This window comes from Heterocephalus glaber, unplaced genomic scaffold (genome assembly GCF_053883595.1).
Source record: "Heterocephalus glaber isolate CG9 unplaced genomic scaffold, H.glaber_assembly_v1.0 deba00001532, whole genome shotgun sequence".
NCBI classification, from domain to species: Eukaryota; Metazoa; Chordata; class Mammalia; order Rodentia; family Bathyergidae; genus Heterocephalus; species Heterocephalus glaber.
Window position 1 is genome coordinate 10,014,908 of NW_028258330.1, and position 20,661 is coordinate 10,035,568.

General features: G+C 39.9%; 2 protein-coding genes across 3 annotated transcripts in view; one reads left to right on the forward strand and one right to left on the reverse strand.

Moving 5' to 3' along the window:
* The window catches only part of Tasp1 (taspase 1), a 408,843-nt gene extending 399,620 nt beyond the window's left edge, over window positions 1-9,223 (forward strand). The window contains exon 14 of one of the 2 annotated variants that reach the window (XM_087189061.1): window positions 9,092-9,223. In XM_087189061.1, the coding sequence (XP_087045187.1) occupies window positions 9,092-9,208 (117 nt within the window). In that variant the 3' untranslated portion in view covers window positions 9,209-9,223. The remainder of the gene's footprint in view (window positions 1-9,091) is intronic. The other variant, XM_087189065.1, reaches the window with a different exon arrangement.
* The window catches only part of Ism1 (isthmin 1), a 76,015-nt gene that overhangs the window by 52,131 nt on the left and 3,223 nt on the right, over window positions 1-20,661 (reverse strand). The gene's annotated exons all lie outside the window — the stretch shown is intronic.

Below are 20,661 nucleotides of genomic sequence, written 5' to 3' on the forward strand. Positions count from 1 at the left end.
TGCCTTTCCACTGTGATGTTTCTGCTTCAGAACCAGCTGACCATGGTCTGAAACCTCTGGGACTGTGAGACAAGACAAATCTGTTTGCATTTGTGTATAGGTATGATTAAAAAAACACAGTGAATGTTTAAATTAAAAATATTTGTTACTGTAAAAGACATGTTGCCATTAATCCCCCTTAAAATACTTCCCCTCTGTTCAAGCATACTAATTCTATCATTCTTGCTACTTTCTGAAGTAGTTCTAAAAGTCCTTAGTTGTCCTGTTGTGGTTTTGGCTCCCTCAGTGTCCTGAATTGACTCAAAACATTTACCTTTCGTGGTCATTTTGACTTTGAGGAAGAAGCAGATGTCACATGCTGCTAAATTTGGTGAGTAAGGTGTATGAGGGCACATCACAATATTTTTATGAGCCTGCCTCTCTGCTGAATGTCACTAACATTCACTATATTTTTAAATCACACTTTTTAAAGACACTCAGGGAAGAGGAATTCCAGAACAGCATCAGAAAGTGGCAAGAGTGAACAGATAAGTGTGTTTGAAGTAAAAGCAGAATATTTTGAGGGGAATTAATGGCAATGTGTCATTTACTGTAACAAATACTTTAAATTTTAAATTCACTGCATATTTTGATCATGCCTTCTATATTAGATATTTTGTCTCACAATAGAAAGGTGACTAATCTACCACCTTTAAACCTTCTCATGTTTTTACTTTACTTCTTAGCATGTGTCCCATATCATAATCATTGTATTGCAACTCCCCTCAACTGCCTCTGCTACCTTCTCTCCCTCTGATCTATGTGACTGGCAAAACTTCAGTAGTGGCTATATCCAATAATGTCTCTAGATTAGTGGCCAAGAAGATGAGTGATGGAAAAAATAAAATTGCCCAACTTGACAAAGTTGATTCATCTTAGATTCATGTTCTCAAACCTCAAATGAGAGGGTATTCAGCAATGTCCCAAAATATGACTACTCTTCCCTCAAAGCCTTAATTCCTGTCGATATCCAACATGACTCTTGCATGTCTTCTCTCATCAAATCTCCTGCTTGGTTTCCTTGCTCTCACCTTGTATTCTAATGGTGAAATAGGAGCCTTTGGTTGGTAACTCTCATATTCCCACCACAAATCTACATATCTGGATGGCTCATCGTCTTATGCTCTACATGGAACAAGCTTTCTTGCATCCCTCAAAGGTCAATTCTTATACTTGGACTTTTGCAATCTTTTTTTTTTATTAAATTCTTTTATGGGTACATTGTAGGTATACAACACAATTACACTTCTCATTGGGAACTGTACCTTTACATGATGCATCTTGGTTCTTATTTTTTCCCCCTTCCTAGCCCTCCCTTCAACCTCTCCAACCTTCCCTATTTACAAAGACTTTATTTCCATTTTTTCCATTTCTTATCAATTTTCCTTTCCCTTCTTCCTTTCCCCACCCCTCCCACTACCCCTACCCCTTTGGACCTTTTCTTCCTATTTTACATTATCGATTATTCATTCTAATCATTGGTACATTTTAGGTAGACAATATAATGACATTCATCATTGGAAATTTGCACCTTTGCATAGTATCTCTTGGTTCTTATTTTTCACCCTTGCTCAGCCCTCCCTTCAACCTCTCCATTCCTCCCTATTTACAAAGATTTTGTTCCTATTTTTCCATTTTCTCATATTAATCCCATTCCCTTCTATCCTTTCCCCTCCCCCTCCCCCTTCCTTCCCCTTTGCCCCTTTTTTTCCTATTTCACATTACCTATTATACATTTAGTCCTTATTTACACTTTCAGTTTCTCACACCAGAGAAACTATTCAGTATTTATATATATGTGTTCTATTTATTTCACTTAAGAGTATCGCCTCAATGTGCATCCACTTAGCTATAAATGTCTCTAATTTCTCATTTTTTTATGGCTGAGTAGTACTCCATTTTATTAAAAAAACCCCCACATTTTCTTTATCCAGTCTCCAGTTGATGGGCATTTGGGCTGTTTCCAAGTTTTAGCTATTACAAACTGTGCTGCTATGAACATGGGTGCACATATATCACTCTGGTATGATTCTTTTAATTCTTTGGGGAAGATCCCCAGCAGTGGAATAGCGGAGTTAAATGGGACTTCCAGTCCTAGTTCTTTGAGGTATCTCCATACTGATTTCCACAGTGCTTGCACCAGTCTACACTCCCACCAGCAGTGGAGCAGGGTTCCTCTTTCCCCACAGCCCCGCCAGCATTTGTTATTGGTTGATTTCATGATAGCAGCCATTCTTTCTGGAGTGAAGTGGAATCTCAGCATTGTTTTCATTTGCATCTCTCGAATGACCAGTGACGTTGAACATTTTTTCATGTATTTATTTGCTATTTCTACTTCTTTGTCTGAGAAATGTCTGTTCATTTCAGATGCCCATTTTTGGACTGGGTCTTTAAATTTGGGAAGTCTGATCTTTTTAAATTCTTTATAGATTTGAGATAGAAGACCTTTGTCTGAGGAAGAGCAGGTGAAGATTTTTTCCCATGTTGTGGGTTGTCTCTTCACACTGCTGGTGGTTTCTCTTGCTGTGCAGAAGCTTTTTAATAAGAAGAGATCCCACTTGTTGATTGTTTGTGCTAGTTCATAGGCAAGTGAGGTTTTGTTCATAAAATATTTTCCTACACCAATGTCTTCAAGGGTTCTACCTAAGCTCTGTTCCAACTGGTTCAGAGTTTCTATTTTAATATTTAGATCTTTAATCCATTTTGATTTTAGTTTAGTGCATGGTGAGAGATACAGGTCTAGTTTTAATCTTTGGCAAGTTGAAGCCCAATTTTTCCAGCACCATTTATTAAAGAGGCTATCTTTCTTCCAGTGAGGGTGTTTGGCTCCTGTGTCGAAGATGAGATGGCTGAGTGTGTCTGGCGTTGTTTCTGCATCTTCTAATCTGTTCCACTGGTCCTCAGGTTTGTTTCTTTGCCAGTACCATGCTGTTTTTATCACAGTAGCTTTGTAGTATAGTTGCAGGTTGGGGATTGTGATACTCCCTGCCATGTCTCTGTTACCTAGAATTGGTTTTGCTATTCTGGGTCTCTTCTTGCTCCAAATGAATTTTTTGGATTGTTTTCTTGAGGTCTATGAAGTATGCTGCTGGGATCTCAATTGGAATTGCATTAAATCTATATAGCAGTTTTGGAAGTATGGCCATTTTCACTATATTAATGCTTCCTACCTAGGAGCAGGGGATATCTGTCCATTTTCTGATATCATCTTCAATCTCTCTTTTCAGAGTGCCATAGTTTTCAGAGAAGAGGTCTTGGATTTCTTTTGTTAGGTTGATTCCTAGGTATTTCAGTTTTTTGGATGCTATTGTGAAAGGAATTACTTGCCCTATTTCTCTCTCAGTGAGTCTGTCATTGGTGTAGAGGAAAGCTATTGATTTTTGTATGTTGACCTTGTAAGCAGCTACTTGACTGAATTTGGTTATTAAGTCTAGAAGATTTTTGGTGGAGTTTTTGGAGTCTTCTATATAGAGTATCATATCATCTGCAAATAATGACAATTTGACTTGTTCATTTCCTATCTTTATTCCTTTTTTTCTTTCTCTTGTCTAATTGCCATGGCTAATGTTTCCAGAACTATATTGAACAAGAATGGTGATAGTGGACATCGTTGTCTTATTCCTGATTTTAGTGTGAAGGATTTCAGTTTTTGATCATTTGTATGATATTGGCTGTTGGTTTTTCATAGATGGCTTTTATCAGTTTGAGGTAGAGACCATGTATTCTAATGTTTTGTAGGGTTTTTATCATAAATGCATGTTGGATTTTGTGAAATGTTTTTTCTGCATCTATGGAGATAATCATATGATTTTTGTCCTTGGCTCTATTGATATAGTCTATTACATTGATTGATTTGCGTATATTGAACCATCCCTGCATCCCTGGAATGAATCCCACTTGATCAGGGTGTATGATCTTCTTGATGATCTTCTGCATTCTGTTTGCCAGGATCTTATTAAGGATTTTTGTATCTATGTTCATTAGTGAGATTGGCCTATAGTTCCCCTTTTTGGTTGGGTCTTTCTCTGCTTTGGGGATCAAGGTGATGCTTGCTTCCAGGAATGAATTTGGGAGTATTGCTTCCCTTTCAATGTCATTGAAGAGTTTAAACAGTAGTTGGCAGCAGTTCCTCTCTAAATGTCTTGTAGAATTCAGCAGTGAAGCCATCAGGGCCTGGGCTTTTCTTAGTTGATAAGTTTTTAATTACATTTTCAATTTCTTTGGTTGATATTGGGTTGTTCAGAATTTTTAGGTCTTCTTCGTTCAACTTTGGTAATTCATATGTATCTAGGAATCTGTCCATTTCTTCTATGTTGTCCATCTTATTGGCGTATAGGTTCTGGAATTAGATATTGATGATCCTCTGGATTTCTGCTGGGTCTGTTGTAATTTCACCCTTTTCCTTCCTAATTGTATGGATTTGGGCCTTTTCTTTCCTTTTTCTGACAAGGTTAGCTAAGGGTTTATCAATTTTGTTTATTCTTTCAAAGAACCAACTCTTGGCTTCATTGATTTTTTTGTATTGTTCTCTTAGTCTCCATTGCATTGATTTCTCCTCTGATCTTTATAATTTCCTCCCTTGTATGAGCTCTGGGGTTGTCCTGTTCTTCTTTTTCTAGGAGCTTGAGGTTCAGCATCAGGTTGTTTAATTGGGCTCACTCTGTTTTCCTAATATGTGTATTCACTGCTATGAATTTCCCTCGTAAGACTGCTTTCATTGTGTCCCATAGATTCCGATATGTTGTATTGTCATTGTCATTTAATTGAAGGAACTGTCTGATTTCTTCTTTAATTTCCTCTGTGACCCATTGGTTATTCAGAAGTGTGTTGTTCAATTTCCACATGTTTATGAAATTTTTTGTGTTTCTTTTGCTATGGATCTCCAATTTCATCACACTATGGTCTGATAATATACAGGGGATAACTTCAATTCCTTTGCCCTTACTTAAACATGTTCTATGTGTGAGTATGTGGCCTATTTTGAGAATGACCCATGTGCAGCTGAGAAGAATGTGTATTCTGATTTTGTGGGGTGGAAGACTCTGTAAACATCTGTTAAGTTCATTTGTTCAAGAGTTCGATTTAGTTCTAGTATTTCATTACTTACTTTTTGTCTAGTTGATCTATCTATTTGTGACAGTGGGGTGTTGAGGTCCCCCACTACAATTGTATTAGTGCATATATGACTTTTCATGTCCATTAATATTTGTTTTATATAGTTGGGCACACTAGTGTTTGGTGCATAGATATTTATGATTGCCATCTCTTCCTCTTGGATTGTTCCCTTTACAAGGATGTAGTGTCCCTCTTCATCTCTCTTAGTCAGTGTTGGTTTGAAATCTACTTGATCTGCAAAGAGGATAGCTACTCCTGCTTTTTTTTGGGTTCCTGTCACATGGAGTATTGTTTTCCATCCTTTAACTTTCAATCTATGAATTTCCTTTTGAATTAAGTGTGTTTCTTGTATGCAGCATTTTGTTGGATTTTGCTTCTTGACCCATTCTGCCAGTCTATTTCTTTTGATTGGTGAATTGAGATCATTAACATTGATGGTTATAACTGAAACATATTGACTTGTCATTGTCACGACTTTTTCTTTTTGTTGGATTCTCCCCCTTTACATTTAATATCTTGTCATGCCAGATGGGTTCATTCTGCTTTGCTTCCTGGGGTTGTGATCCTCAATGTCTGTTCCTAGGATATTGTGTAAAATTCTTTGGAGTGCTGGATTCACAAAGTTCCTAAGGTGCTCTTTGTCATGAAAGTATCTTATTTCTCCTTCCATTTTGAAAGATAGTTTTGCAGGGTACATCAATCTGGGTTGGAGGCTGTTTTCTTTTAGGGCTTGGAATATCTCCCTCCAAACTCTTCTTGCCTTGATGGTTTGTGTTGAGAAGTCTGCTGTGATTCTGATGGGCTTTCCTTTGTATGTGATTTGTTTCTTTTCTCTGACTGCTTGTAGAACTTTGTTCTTCTGTTGAGTTTCTGGAATCTTAACAATTATATGCCTATGTGTAATTTTTTTTGATCAAGGCTATTTGGAGTCCTATATGCCTCACTTATCTGTATGTCAAGCTCTTTTCCCCTGCTTGGGAAGTGTTCTGCCATTATTTCTGTGAAGAAATTTTTTATGTCATCTGCACTCTCTCCTGTTTCTTCATTGAGCCCAATCAGTCTTATGTTATTCTTTTTTGCATCATCTAGCAGCTGCTAGATTGATTTCTCATGTTCCCTTATAATTTTGAAGCAATTTTTCTTTTCCTGGTCACTAATTGCAATCTTATCTTCTATATCTGAAATTCTTTCCTCACACTGGCTCATTCTGCTGTGTAGACTTTCAGTGGAGTTTTTCATGTCCTGGAAATCTATTTGCATCTGTTTTATCTATTCCATTTGTTTCTTATGTTGGGATTCCATCATGTTCCTCATTCCTCTCTAGATTTATTAATAATGTCTTGCACTAAGGGCACAATTTCTCTTGTTATCTGAGAAATTATTTCTGATTTCATTTTTTCCAGATCCCCTTTTGTTGCCAGTTCAGTGGGTCCAGGTGGTTAAGTATCAGAGTGTTCCATCTCATTTCCCTTTGGGGTTGCTGTAGGTGATCTGGAAGTCTGGTTTTGAGACTTATTTACATGTTTTCTCATTTCACCTGGGGTGAGGGCTGTTGGCACCTGCATGCATTACCTCTTCTGAGCTGGGAGAGGTGGGACAGGGGCCAGGAGCAGAGGTAGGGATGGTGACCCAAAAGCCCTTTCCTGCTGGCTGGGAGCAGCGGGAGGGATGGTGGCTGGGAAGCCCCTTCCTCTAGTCCAGGAGCAGTGGGATGGCAGCTCAGCAGCCCCTACCTCTGGGCCGGGAGCAGTGGGAGGGATGGTGGCCTGGAAGTCCCTTCCTCTGGGCCAGGAGCAGTGGGACAGAAGGTGGCCCAAAAGCCCTTTCCTCTGGGCTGGGAGCAGCGGGAGGGATGTTGGCCAGGAAGCCCCTTCCTCTGGACCAGGTGCAGTGGGATGGCAGCTCAGAAGCCCCTACCCCTGGGCTGGGAGCAGTGGGACTCAGTACTGTGGTCTGGTGGTCTGGCGTCCTCTGCATCTTTGTAGTGTGGAACCAGGTGGCTGTACAGAAGACCAGGGGTGGGGGTCCAGTGGATTGTTGCCAGGGCACAGGCTGATTCTGCATGTTCCGTGTGACTCGGGACCTCGGTAGGGCGTGTGCAGACCTGCCTGTCTGCAGCGGGCTGATTCGATGTCTTTAGCGCGACTTGGGACCTCCGTAGGGTGTGCACAGACCTGCCTGTCTGTAGTGGGCTGATTCAGCATGTTCCGTGTGACTCGGGACCTCGGTAGGGCATGTGCAGACCTGCCTGTCTGCAGCTGGCTTTTGACATCTTGAACAGCTTACTCCTCAGCCCTCCTCTCTCAATATTACATCATTAATCTCCCTCTTTCTGCTAGATTGTTCTCATAAGCATCCAAGATGCCCCAGTATCTGACCTTAAATGAACCAAAAACTCTTCAAGATCCCATATTCATAGCTCTCTCCTTCATAGTAAAAGTTCCTTAAGACTCATCTACATATTCTCTCTACTTCCTTACCTCGTGTTTACTCCGTTATCTGGTAAACACTAGCATCTGTTCCACAGTGCTTCAGAACTGCTCTCATTAAATCTACCAGCAATTGATATGTGGCCAAGTTGAATGGACTTTCTCTGTCTTCACCTTCTTTGCTCTCACAGCAGCATTCAATAGGGGTCCTCACTCCTTAAGGCCTTCCTCCCTGGTCTGTGACATTTTAACTCTTGATTCTCTGTCTGCCACTTTGATCATGACACCCATCTCATCTCCTGGTCTATTTGACCATTTCCCTGGCCATCATCTTCACTTAGATGTCTCATTGACATCTCATATTCTACATGTTCAATATAAATCCTCTGACATGTGCTCCCCTTCCTAAAACTGAAAGCCATCTTTGACTCTTCACTGCTTCTGAAATGCAATCATCAGCATACCTTGTTGTCTCTGTGCTAGAACAGTGTCCTGCACATATCTACTCCTATCCACCTGGGTCCACACCACACTGTCTCTTGTCTGATTATGACCCTTTCTAACATATCTTTGTCCCTGCCTCCATTCTATGCAAACTTGACCGAGCCATCTCACAAAATTTCTTTAGTGGCTCCTTCTTCATCAGTCTCAGAGAAGCTAGATTATTTATCCTGTCCTAGAAAGTCCCCTCCTTTTTCTGCAGGTTCATGTATCACTTTCATTACACCCTGTTCTCAGGTCTCTTTTCTGTCTCTTAGTCAAGCCAAAGTCCTTCCCCATGGTGTCTTATGTTTGTGTTTCCATCTGCTGACTCTGTTCTCTATTAAGTGCTTTGCAAAACTGGTCCTTTTTTATGCTCCAACTTGGACTCAATTGCCACTTTTCCAGCAAACCTTTCCATAACCACCCTCTTTTAGTAACCCCTAATTATTCCCTATGTTTGCTCCCTGTTTATGTCCTGCTAGCTACACATTACAATCTATAAAGATGACTTTCTATATGGATTATTTTCACTCTCCCCTTCTAGGACATAAGATTATTTTCTATTGAATCTCCAGTGTCCAGTTTAATGCCTGCTCACAATAGCTACTTGATATGTAAATGCTGAATGAATGAATAAATGAATGAGTGAAATTGTGAAATGCTAACTATGTGGTTGGACAATGTTATACTTTTGTTTGTTTGTTTTTTGGTTTTTTGAGACAAGGTCTCGCTTTGTAGTTTAAGCTGGCCCTGAACTCACTATGTAGTCCAGGCTAGCCTCAAACTCATGGCGATCCTCCTGCCTCTGCCTCCTGAGTACTGGGATTACAGACGTGTGCCACTATGCCCAGCCAATCTTATACTTTTATGTACGTTATTTTATTTAGCTGTTTGGTTGTCTCTGAAATAAAAGACACAAGTCATGTTCATTTAATTACCTTTCAGCTCCCATAACAACTAATAGCAACTGTAATATCACAGAAGGTGGTACTTTAGTGATATTTTTTTTGTTCCATTCTCTCCAGCTAAGTACGGCCATTAAATCTCCTAAGATGGATGTTCAGAAATGTGGTTTCATCAAAGAGGACTTACTAAGGATTCAGTCAACTCACAATGGTGCTGGCTGTATGAAGAATGAGTAGTATGGTCTTGGGAACGTCCCTTCATTTCTCCAGGTTTTGGATTCTTCACCAATGAAATGATAAGTTGGGGAGCTTTCTTGCCAATAACAAGATTTGAGGAAATGTGAGTACCTGCAACCTGCCTTCTAAACAGAGTACCTAACCAGGGTGTTGGGGAGGGGGTCAGACCTCACATGAAGCCTTGGTTTAATGCAATGAGCAGAGCTGCAGCCACAGGCTGCACCAGTTATGTGCCCTCATATCCTGCTGATGCAAAGGGTGTTTCACTTAGATTGTTAGGACCAAGACACTGAGCCTTCTGGTTGCACAGCCACTTCCATTCTGCCACCAGCAGCACCTTAACATGAATAACTGAGTAAAGTCTTTCCTCAAATCTCAGGCAGGAATGAACACTGGAGGTTTTGTGAGTTCTGAGTTTTTCTTTTAAAGGAAGCCTGAGTTGTCTACAAACTGTGCCTCCTATCTGGGCAGGCTCCATCTCCTTGGCAAGTTTCCAGGGCACTTCTATTTACACTGCATCCTAAGTGGCATGAAAAACACCAACCCAAAGGAATGATGGGAGCCCTCAAAGTAAAGCAAATTGAGTTAATGGTTTGAGCAATTTCAGAGCAACCATTCAAAGGCCCAGAAAAAAGACACAGGTAATTAGAGGGTGACTCTTTGAAACTGTGATTCCATCTCATTCTCATTGCTTCCCCTTCTGTTCACACTACAGAGGTGGGAATCCTGCTCTTCTTGGTTCCACAGCACACAATTCTTCTCTTATTTAGGGCCATATCATCCTGGGTTTGGTCTGGCCTGCTTCTCTTTAATTTCCCTGTCTCCCTATTTATGAGCAAATTTAAGGCCCATAAAATTGATGTTCATTTATTTTTTTGTAGGCCAAGGGTTGCACGTTTATTTGTAACAATGAACAGTCTATACAAGACATTTCTAGAGACGAGGCTGAGAGTCCAAGTAGGTCCCTGCACCTGTCAGTAGCTCCACCTCCCAGCCCACCCTGGCGCTGACTTCACAGGCCATGAAGTTGGCCTGGGCAGGCAGCACAGGAAGCATTGTGGCTATAGCCTCCATTGCAGGATGTTGGGCAAAGCTCTTCTACTGGAATGATCCAAAGTTGGCCTGGCAGCTGGGACCAGTCTGCTACATGTGAGAAACTTCCCCTCCACTGCAGTTAGGGACACCGGGATGAAAACGGGGTTAGGGCCAGAGACTCAGGACCTGTGGGATGCACAGGCTGGGGGTAACTGGGCTCGGGAGGGGCCAGGTTAGAATAGTAACTGATGATCTTGATTCAGCGCTCCCAAGGAGAGAGCAGCGACTGCAGCAACTGCAGAGCTTCCCAGAGGAAGAGGGTAGTGCCTCAGAAGGGGGAGTTCTTTCAGGCCCTCGAATAAGTGGCAGCCTACTGTCTAGGACATCGGGCCACCAAGGAGGAGTCCCTTTAGGAAGGACAGGAGCCCTACCCAGGCTGGGACTGGGAGGTAGTGGGTGAAGAAAGTCTCCCAAGGGCCCAGAGCCCAGCAAGGGGGAGAAGGCCTGGCCCATGTCTAGCCTTACTTGTGGGTGTGCTGGCCTGCGGGGAGCCTTCTCCTGGGTGGAAGGACACAGCCTGGGGAATTTTCCCCTCAGGGCTAGGATGGGTCCATGAGGATAGGAGCAGAGTTAGAGCAGGCTGCCCAGACACATATTTCTTCATCACAACAAAAATCTCTTAAGACCTACTCTGTTATAACATTTGCAAACAAACATTAAAAATAATAATCCTATCCCTTAGCAGAGGGCCTGGCCTTGAAGAAACAGTGGAAGAACCATTGTGGGTTTGGAAACTGCACTAGAGTGAGCTTCAGGGCAATCAGGCTGGTAGGGAGAATTTGGAAGGGAACAGCTGTCTCTGGCAGGTACCTTGGTAAGAGCCTGGCTCATTATTTCCACCTGCTGTTCAATATGTACAGTCACTCTCCTTGCAGCTCCAAGGCCCTCCAAATACTTCCATTGTTTTCCAGTTGATGCTTCCTCCCTAGGTTTATCTCATTTCCTAGGTGTCTTTTGACTTGAGCATTTTGTTTCCATCACATTCTCAGCAGGGGACTCTCAGTTGTCTCATATGGTTTGTGCATCTTCCTGGATGGATCAATAAAGGAAGCAGAAGGAAAGAATCTGCTCAGTAGTTAGGCTTTTTCCAGCAAAGTGTGGAGAGCTGAACCTTCCAGGGTGATGGATTCAACAGTCCCTCTTTAAGATGCTTTCTTTCCCATGTGTTCATTTACTACCATGCCATGTGATTATATATGGAAAGGTTAGAGCAGGCTTGGAACAGGCTGGTAATTTTGATTGTAGATGCCTCTTTTTTCATCACTCAGATCAGGCTCTGTGTTAAGCCGAAGACATCCTCCAAATTATAAGTAATTTTACTTTTATCCCCTCATGTAAAATTAATAACACTCCTCATTTTCTGGTAGGCATAAAACAACTCTGTTCTTTTCTAACCCAGTTCTAATACCTGCAAATGATAATAACCACAGAAGATTTCCACACCAAGATTATGTGGAGTGATGTCTGCATGAATACTGGGGGCAGCATATAACTGATAGAGGAGTTAATTTGGCCTCAACCCTTAATGTTTACTCCATGGAAGGGCAGCTCCAAAGAAGTTAATGAGTAATGGGATCTGAACTGTGCCACTCTGACTGATTTCAGTAAGGCTGAAAGTAGACAGCCTCTCACTGATGACTTTCCCAAGACCTTGCAAAGCCTAGGGAAAGGGCTAGGGCATAAATATATAACTCAATTAGTCCAAAATAGCCACCATGTCGAGGGGAAAGCTCTCAGGCCAGTGGCTGGACTACTGAGAGGGTGCAGGCATATGTAACCACAGTGATATTTATTAAACAGAGTGTCCATCTTATAGCACTCTCAAAGGTATTCTTTTTTATCTTAAGTTATTGCTTTTCTTTATTGTACACAATGTCCTATAAAGAAGATGTATGTCTACAATTGAGCTTTGAAAGAAGACCATGGGGCCAGTTCCATTTAACGGGAATGAAGTCAAGCAGTAAATTTTTCTGGTCACTCTTTTCATAAGGACTGTATCGCAGCCAGCAGTTGGTCTTTGATGTCCTAACAATAGCACGGGGCCCTGAAGGCAGAAGAGCACCGCCATAACACCAAAACTAGTCCGCATTCATTGAAGCTTGGAGACCAGTGTGAGGGTAGCACACATCAGGGAAGCCAAAGAGTGGGCTGCAGGGCTGTGGCCTCTCCTACTACAAAACAGCATCTCTTTTACATTATATTCCCTGCCTGCTGCATCTTTTGCTATATCTTTAGCTGGGTGCAAGAGTCACACAGTATATGCACATGTATAACTACAGATCAGTTTAGTGGGATTTTACAAATAGATGACTCCTGTGTGACTGACACTCAGGTCAAAGACAGAGCATAACTAGCATCCTGGATGCTTCCATGCCATCTTCAGTCACTTCCTTGTCAAGGTAACCAGTGTCTTCTCTTCAAACAGCAAACACTCATTTTTCCTATCTAGCTGGTATGTTTTTGTGCCCAACTTCTTTCACTCTAAGTTCCATTTGTGAAACTACCTGCTGCATGTAGTTATCACTTCTTCATTCCAGCATGTGCTCTTACTGTCTTGTTAGCCATGCTTCTATTGATGGGCATTGGAGCTGTTTCTCTGTTGGGGCCGTTTTAAATACTGCTATTATTGCAAGCCTTTGAGGGCATAGATGAATATATTGGGTATATATCCATTTCTGTTGGGTATATATCCAGGGTGGAATTGCTGAGTTGGTGGTATGTGTATATTTTATTTTAGTGGTTCTTTTCCAAAAAGTATTCCCACGTGTTTCCATCGATCCACATTCCCATTAGATTACTACTCAACATTCTCACCAACACTTGGTATCTCCAGATTATTTTTTGCACTTTTTCTATTCCAGGTGCATAATGTAGTGGTTTCACATTTTTAGTGGTCATTCATTGTTTACAAATTATTTTTCCTTTCTATTTTAGCTATCTATCCAATCAATAATCACTTCTCTCACTACCGCCAAATGAGTTAACTATTTATTAAAGCTGCAGTAAGATTGGTCCCAATTCAACATTTGAGATGCAAAGAAAGAAGAGATATTATAGATTGCTCCTAAAATGGAATGCAGTCCAAGAAGTCATGCTCAATAAATAAAAGACATATCCTACTAAAAACAAACAAAATAGAGGATAACCCTATTTGGGGATATATGGAAGTCACAGAAAATATAACAGAAAGGGTCTGGAATCAGAGTGGCCCATGAGCCAATTAGACATTAGCAAGGTAATGTCATAACTACAAAAGAAAAAGTAATATTACTTTGAGTAGAGGAAACGTTGCAAAACCCTAACCATTTGCACCACAAAAGACCATGAGAGAGTAAACTGTGACCAACTGAGGAAAAAGAAAATCTGATTAGTCATAAGAAAGAGATCCTTCTGGCCAGCAGCTCTAATTACAAAGTAGAATATACAGCTCATAGGACTCATGGAACACTGTTCCCTGGACATGGGCTGCTGCAAGGAAGGAAAGGGTGTCCCTTCATCAGGGGACAGCGATGCAGGCATTACACTGTTAAAGCCGATGAGGGATGAATAACATATTTGTGGGTGCAGTTCCAATCCTACCATGTAGCACATGATTTTTGAGCAGTGATTTTTAAGGGTGAGTATTCAGAAGAAAGATGCAAAGAGGTGGATATGTGTATCTTGACTCACAGAAACAAAATTTAGTGAAGTGGAATTCTGTGCTGGCAAAACAACTGTCAAAACAATTCCAAAACAAATCAAAACACCTCCGAAGTCCATGACCATTCTTTGGTCACTCCGGGGTGAGTGGCTAAAAATCTGCACTCTCTTGATATCCTGTGTAGCCAGAAGGTCAGCACACAGTAACATTTCTTCAGTCTATTTCCTGGGCTAAGAATTAGGATTACCTCTTTTCAAAACTTTGCTCTATTTCCTGAAAATTGAAGCTTCCCAGCATCAAACCTGGCTTCCAGTTCATTTGGGATTATAACCTATAGCAGACTTGCAATGTAACAGAGGCCTCAGGGAGAAGATATCAAACCTACATAACTCTGGTTTCTTAATTTACTGTCAAACAGGGATTGAGGACATGATGAAGAACATTGAACAGCGGTAGCACAGAGGAAGCTAAGACAATTTTCTAACTTGTTTTCATATGCAGCAGGCAAATTTCATTCCCCACTTCATCCCCCATACTGACCATCACCACTTTCAGAATTGAATCTCGTATCAGTCAGCTTTCCCATTGCTGGGAAACAATATCTGACACCCACAACTGAAAGGAAAAGCTGTTTGATTTAGCTCATGGTTTCAGGATGCATAATCAGTTGGCTTCAAGCCAGGAATATCATGGCAGAAGGTTTGACAGAGCCAAGGTGCTTAATTCATGGCAGCCAGGAAGCAGAACAAGACAACAGCACCAGAGAAGAAGGGGTAAAGGCCAACTATAGTACTCCAGGTCACACCTTGATGACCTACCCAGACCAAGCCATACCCACCCATAAGTTTGCTCTACCAAACCTCATGGTGGCTGCCTAGCCAATCATGTTGACACAATCAAGCTCAACTATCGCAAGTCCCATGTGATTTTTGTACTTTGGGCATTCTGAAAAAGAATAAAAATAAAAAAGGGAACCATTTCCAAGGAGACAGGATCTCTCTCTTTCCTTCAGTTTTTTAAAAAAATATACACTAGGTCATATAATTGATATTTTAATTATAAGAAAATATTATCCTGGAGTTCAACTTCTAAATTCATTGAAGTTTTCTAAGAGCGCCCCTGGGTTACTGTAAATCCTAAACACATTTATGTAAGTGAATTTAAAATAGTGCCATGATTTCTTAATAAGCTAATATAAAACTGACATATTAACCTAACCATTCTTCTAAATATTCACCCAAGAGAAATGAAAGCATATGTTCACACAAATGATCAAAACATGTTCATTTTAATAGTTCCCAAAGAAGAAACAATCTCAATGTTCTTCAGTGCTTCAATGGATTAGCATATTATAGATCCAGCAATACAATGGAAGGCTAACTGGAAATAAACAGGAATAAATTCTCCATGCACAAAGCAAACAAGGATAAACCTCAAAACCATTATAATGAGCAAATAAGCCATATCATTCAATACGGTATATTCTGCATAATTCCACTGACATGAAAATTTAGGAAATGCAAAACGAATCTACAGTGAGACAGGCAGATCAATAGTTGCTTTGAGATTCCTGAAGATTACAAGGGATATAAGGAAAATTTTGAAATTGGCAGATTTGTCATTTTCATTATGAGAAGTCTTTCATGAATGTCAGTATCATCAAATTGTTCATTTTAAATATGTACAGTTCATCATTTATCAATTATGCCTCAACAAGTCTATACTTAGAAAAATAATACAATGACTTCCCTCCTTCCTCCTTTCCTCATCATTATCTCCAAAGGGCAACTGTGAGCTCAGCATTTCCTTTGTGTGGCTGTCAGCGGCATAAATATTCTAGCTGGATGCTGTGGGAGTAAGTCAACACCTGGAGACAGGAGTCAAAATATCATTTCCAGCTTCCCTGCATCCTTTATCTAGATTCCAGCCATACTTTGTTATTTTTGAAAATAGATATGTGGTGATCAGCAGGAAATGGCCTGGCCTATTGCATTCCAAGTCTATCTGCTTTTTCCAGGTCACTGCTGTTAAATATCTGAGGATTGGGGTGCCCCAAACTGCAAATCGGGCAGCTCAGGGACCCAAACTTGAAGATGTAACTCTCCCATTCCATGGGTCCTGCATCATCATCTCTTCCAGGGAGAATGAGGTATTGCTCTCTCCTAGAGGCTTATCAGCCACAGAGAATGTGCTACACAAGATGACTCGGGGTGCTCAAATGGGCATGGGTCAAGGCCAACAGGAAGAAGAGGTAGTTAACCTGGTGTTTTTATTTCTACTCAGTTTACAGAAATAACTTCCCAGTGACAGGTCTGTGCTTGGAGAATTGATGCTAAATTATTTTTCAAAGTGCTGTGGCCTCTGCCTTCTTTGGGCATTTGTTGACAACTTCACAAACCTCTGAAGATTCCCCATTGTCACTCATCCTCTTCTGAAAGATGAAATGCTCATAGGATCAGCTTCTCAGGAGAAAAAGGAACAGTTATAGCTCCAAACAGTAGGATTTTGCAGTTGTTGCCTAAACTGACCTTTTCCCTCTTCCCAACTGCTCTGGGAAGGAATGAGGTAGTGGATTTTGTTGCTGCCTGCAGTACATCCCTTTCTGAGGCTAACAGACTTCATCATTGTTAAAGACAAAAGCAGCAGGTGTCTCATGGAAACTCTGCTCTGTACCTTTCTGGAGACTTCTGCACTGTTTCTACTTAGGGCAGCACCCTTATCCCTATAGCTAATGTCTGGGTTCTTCCAAAAGCAAATCTGAACAGACATAAACCAGGGATTCCTTGTGAGGGAAGGGTAAGGAAGGCAGGGAAGAGAAAGAGCCATAAGGGTACATTATTAAGCCAGTGACCAAGGTGAGCACTGAGTGCTTCGTGCCAAGAGGAAGGCTGAGCACAAGTAGGTAGGTCTGATTAGCACAGGACTGGGTTTCATTGCATGACTGATATGCCACAGAAGACAATAAATCAAGTTTTATATATTTTATTTTGATAGATTCTCATAAAGTTCTGATAAGAAAGGATTATAGCATAAGATTTAAATAAGATACAAAACAAGATCTGTTTTTTTCAACAATATTCTCACTTTCCATTTCTTTGGACTCGTGGAATATGACCCAGGCATTAAACTGATGCTCCCCTACCATCACCTAAAGAATCTCCTGTTTTGGGGAGATTAGTGGAGGTAGTTGTACAGCCTTACATGTTATGCAAGAAAGGGGTCTCATCAAAGCCCTGTGCTTTACCAGTCATAGAAGCCTAGTCCAATGGTTGCAAAAGGAAGATGCTCTCAGAAGAGGTGTGTGTGTGGGGGGAAGAACCAAAGAAAACTCTAAAATGTTGTAAAATAAGATGAATGAAAACATGATAAAGAAACTGAGATAATTTAATTGAGAGGACACAAAGGAACACTTACATAGGCATCTACAAGTCTTTCATGAGACACTTTGAAAAGAGAACAGTCATCTGTTTGTGGGGGAAGTGAACATGAAATTAGGATGCACAAAGAATTTACAGAGGACACCAAAACAAGAATGGTCTCATACCGACTGTTTTTAAAAATACTTGTATGACACATACAGCATGTTTTGGGGGTTCATTTTGGAGGCTTTAAAAAACTCAAACAGATCCTTCTTTAGTGAATGGATAGTTCTTGTGAGGATACCCTCCAAATTCAGAGATCAATGCCTTTTAGATCATGGTTGTAAGGGAATGATTAATGGGCTCCCCAAATAATACAACTTTTTGCTTATATCAAAGAAAAGAAAATCATAGTGTTTCAGTTCAAGATGATCAACTGACCTCTTTTGTCTCTAAGTTCTACTGAGAAGGCAGAAGAAATATGAAATTAATTTAGAACAGAAGTGAAAAGCTGAGAAAGACTAGGGAGAGGTTTCTGGTAGATACGAAGTAAATAGAAACCAATAGAAAATGAATCTTAATAGAGCTGCAAAAGTGAGAGATCTCTAAAGGAGTGAGTTGACCTACAAGAAGTGTCAGTTTCACTACTACATATTTACTCACAAGAAATGAAAATGTACACAGAAGTCTGTACAATAATATTAACATGGTCATGTTCATAATATTAAAAAAACTGGAAACAAACCAAACATCTACTGATGGCAAATGGATAAACAAAATTACGGTATAATACAATGGAATGTCACTCAGCAATAAAAAGAGAAATTTGCTGATATCCACAATAAAATAAAGGAATCTCAAATATATTATGTTGAGTGAAAGAAGCCAAACACACAGACAAATACAAGCAAAGTGTCAAAAATAGAACCAAATCCTTAAGATTCATCCATTTTATTATATATAAACTATGGATTGTTTTTTGCAAAAAATTAAAACTTAGAATGTTAGGGAGAGAAAAGAAGGTAAAAATAAGAAAGGAAGTTAAGGGAAAGAAAATGGAGAAAAGGAAGAGAAGAGAAGAGGGTATAGAAGCTGGGGGGAAAAAAGGCTGAGGGCAGAAAACTAATGAGTGAAAGAACTACTTCAGGAAGGCCCGGGCTTCAGAGTGGCTAAATCTGCTATCTCCACCTGATATTTACCCTGAAAGCTCAGTTATGATTCTCTTAGCTAGACAGAACACTGCAGAAGATTGAGCCAAGATATAAAAACATACTTTTAAAATAGAGATTAAAGTATGACAGGAAAAATTATAAGACATAGAAGTCAGACTTTGAAATCTCAGTATTAATTTCAAACTCTAATAGGAGTTTTAGAAAGAGAGTGTGTAGACATTGGATATAAAGAAATAACTAAAGAAATTTTCCCAAGACTAAGACAAATGCAGGACTCCAGATAGAAAGGGCTCCTCAGTAGGCTATCTGGGCTGAGTCCTGGCCCTACCCTACTGCAGCTGTGTAGCCTTGGACAAATTACTTAAATCTCTTCAACACTTAGTTTCCTTATGTGTGAAAAGGGGTATAGCAGTTCTCTCTTATCTGTGGTTTTACTTTCTGTGGTTTTAATTACTATTGGTCAAATATGGTCTGAAAATATTAAATGGAAAATTTCAGAAATAAATAATCCATAATTTTAAAATTGCATACTGTTCTAAGTAGTGTTGTGATGTAATCTATTATAGCATATTGTTATAGCTGTTCCATTTTATTATGAGTTATTGTTATTAATCTCTTACCATAGGTAATTTATAAATTAAACATTATCATCCATCTACATATATTGGAAAAATATAGCATTTTTGGAATTTGCTGCTAGCTAGAGTTTCAGGCATGTGCTAGACATCTTGGAATTCATCCCCTGAGCATAAAGTGGGTCCACTGTGTATAAAGGCACTATCTATTCCTTCCATTGGTGTGAGGAAGCTCACTTGTACAAATAGATGTTGCTTCACTTCTATTACTATATGACTGGATGAGGCATTGACTACAAGAAGCTACACTTTTTTTGTTTGCTTTTGTTACTGGGGATTGAGCCCAGGGCCTTTGCACTGAGCTACTTCCCTCCCTCCCATTTTTTTTGAGACATGATCTTGCTAAGTCTCTAAGTTGCCCAGACTGGGACAGAACTGGTGATCCTCTTTCCTCAGCCTGCTGGAGAGCTGGGATTAGAGATGTATTGCTACAACTCCTGGCTTCAGCTAAACTATTACTGAAGGCAACAGATGGATCAAAGAGAGCGTAGTAAACTGGGCACAGTGGTGCATTCCTCTAATCCCAGCTCTCTGGGATGTTAAGGTAGGAGGATTGCTAGTTCAAGGCCAGCCTTGATAACTAACTTAGATGTCTCAAATAAAAAAAATGTTTAAAGCCTGGGGATATTTATTCAGTGTGAAAGCCTTGGGTTAAATCTGAAATACTGCCAAAAGAAGGAAAAGGTTTTTAAAGACAGTGATTAGGAGATCAAGGACAAAGTCATTTTACTACATTTTAGAGTTGGGTTTGCTTTAATATTATTGTAAAAATAATCATTTTGGCATTTTATAATACTTGCTTAAATGTTACTCCTTAAATGAGTTCTAGTTTAACTACTAAAATTCATGATTCTAAATCTGAGAGCTATTAGAAAAAGTGTTTAAATGCTTGTTTGAATTTCCCATAAAGGTGATATCATTATTAGGATTATAATTATTATTGATCATGGATCAATCTGAGTCCTTCAGATTGCTTTTACTATATACTTACTTTCCCATTATTATTAATTAAAAGCATATGAAAGAACAAATCCAAGTATCTGTTCAACATGAGACAGTTATTCTAATGAGGAGATAAGATTTCATTCAAAAGTCAAAAAAATTGATGTTTTCATGTATTTTTATGAAGCTACTACAGAAAACTAACACCATTATTTTCATGAGCTGTTAACCAATACAGACCGTGTGTGCAAAGGCTTTTATTGCCACTTTATAATAAGAAGCACACCTACAATACAGGGTCAGTCATCTACAGAGTCAAACTTGTATCCCCTAGCGTGCTGAAACTACAAAAAAATCTGTCAGTAATGTTTACATATGTGTGTATGTATGTATATGATGTCTGTATGTCTCTACATACATATACATATTCAGATTTGACTCAGGAAGATTGTTAAGACTCGTTTGGAAACATACCTTGTTTACAAAATTCTTCTCTCCTGTAGCCAGTATTATGAGTTTACCATGAGCTCAGAATAGAGGTATAGAATTGGGAACATATTAAACAAAATATGTAGGGTACATTTTTGCACTGTAAATAACAAAAGCAAAT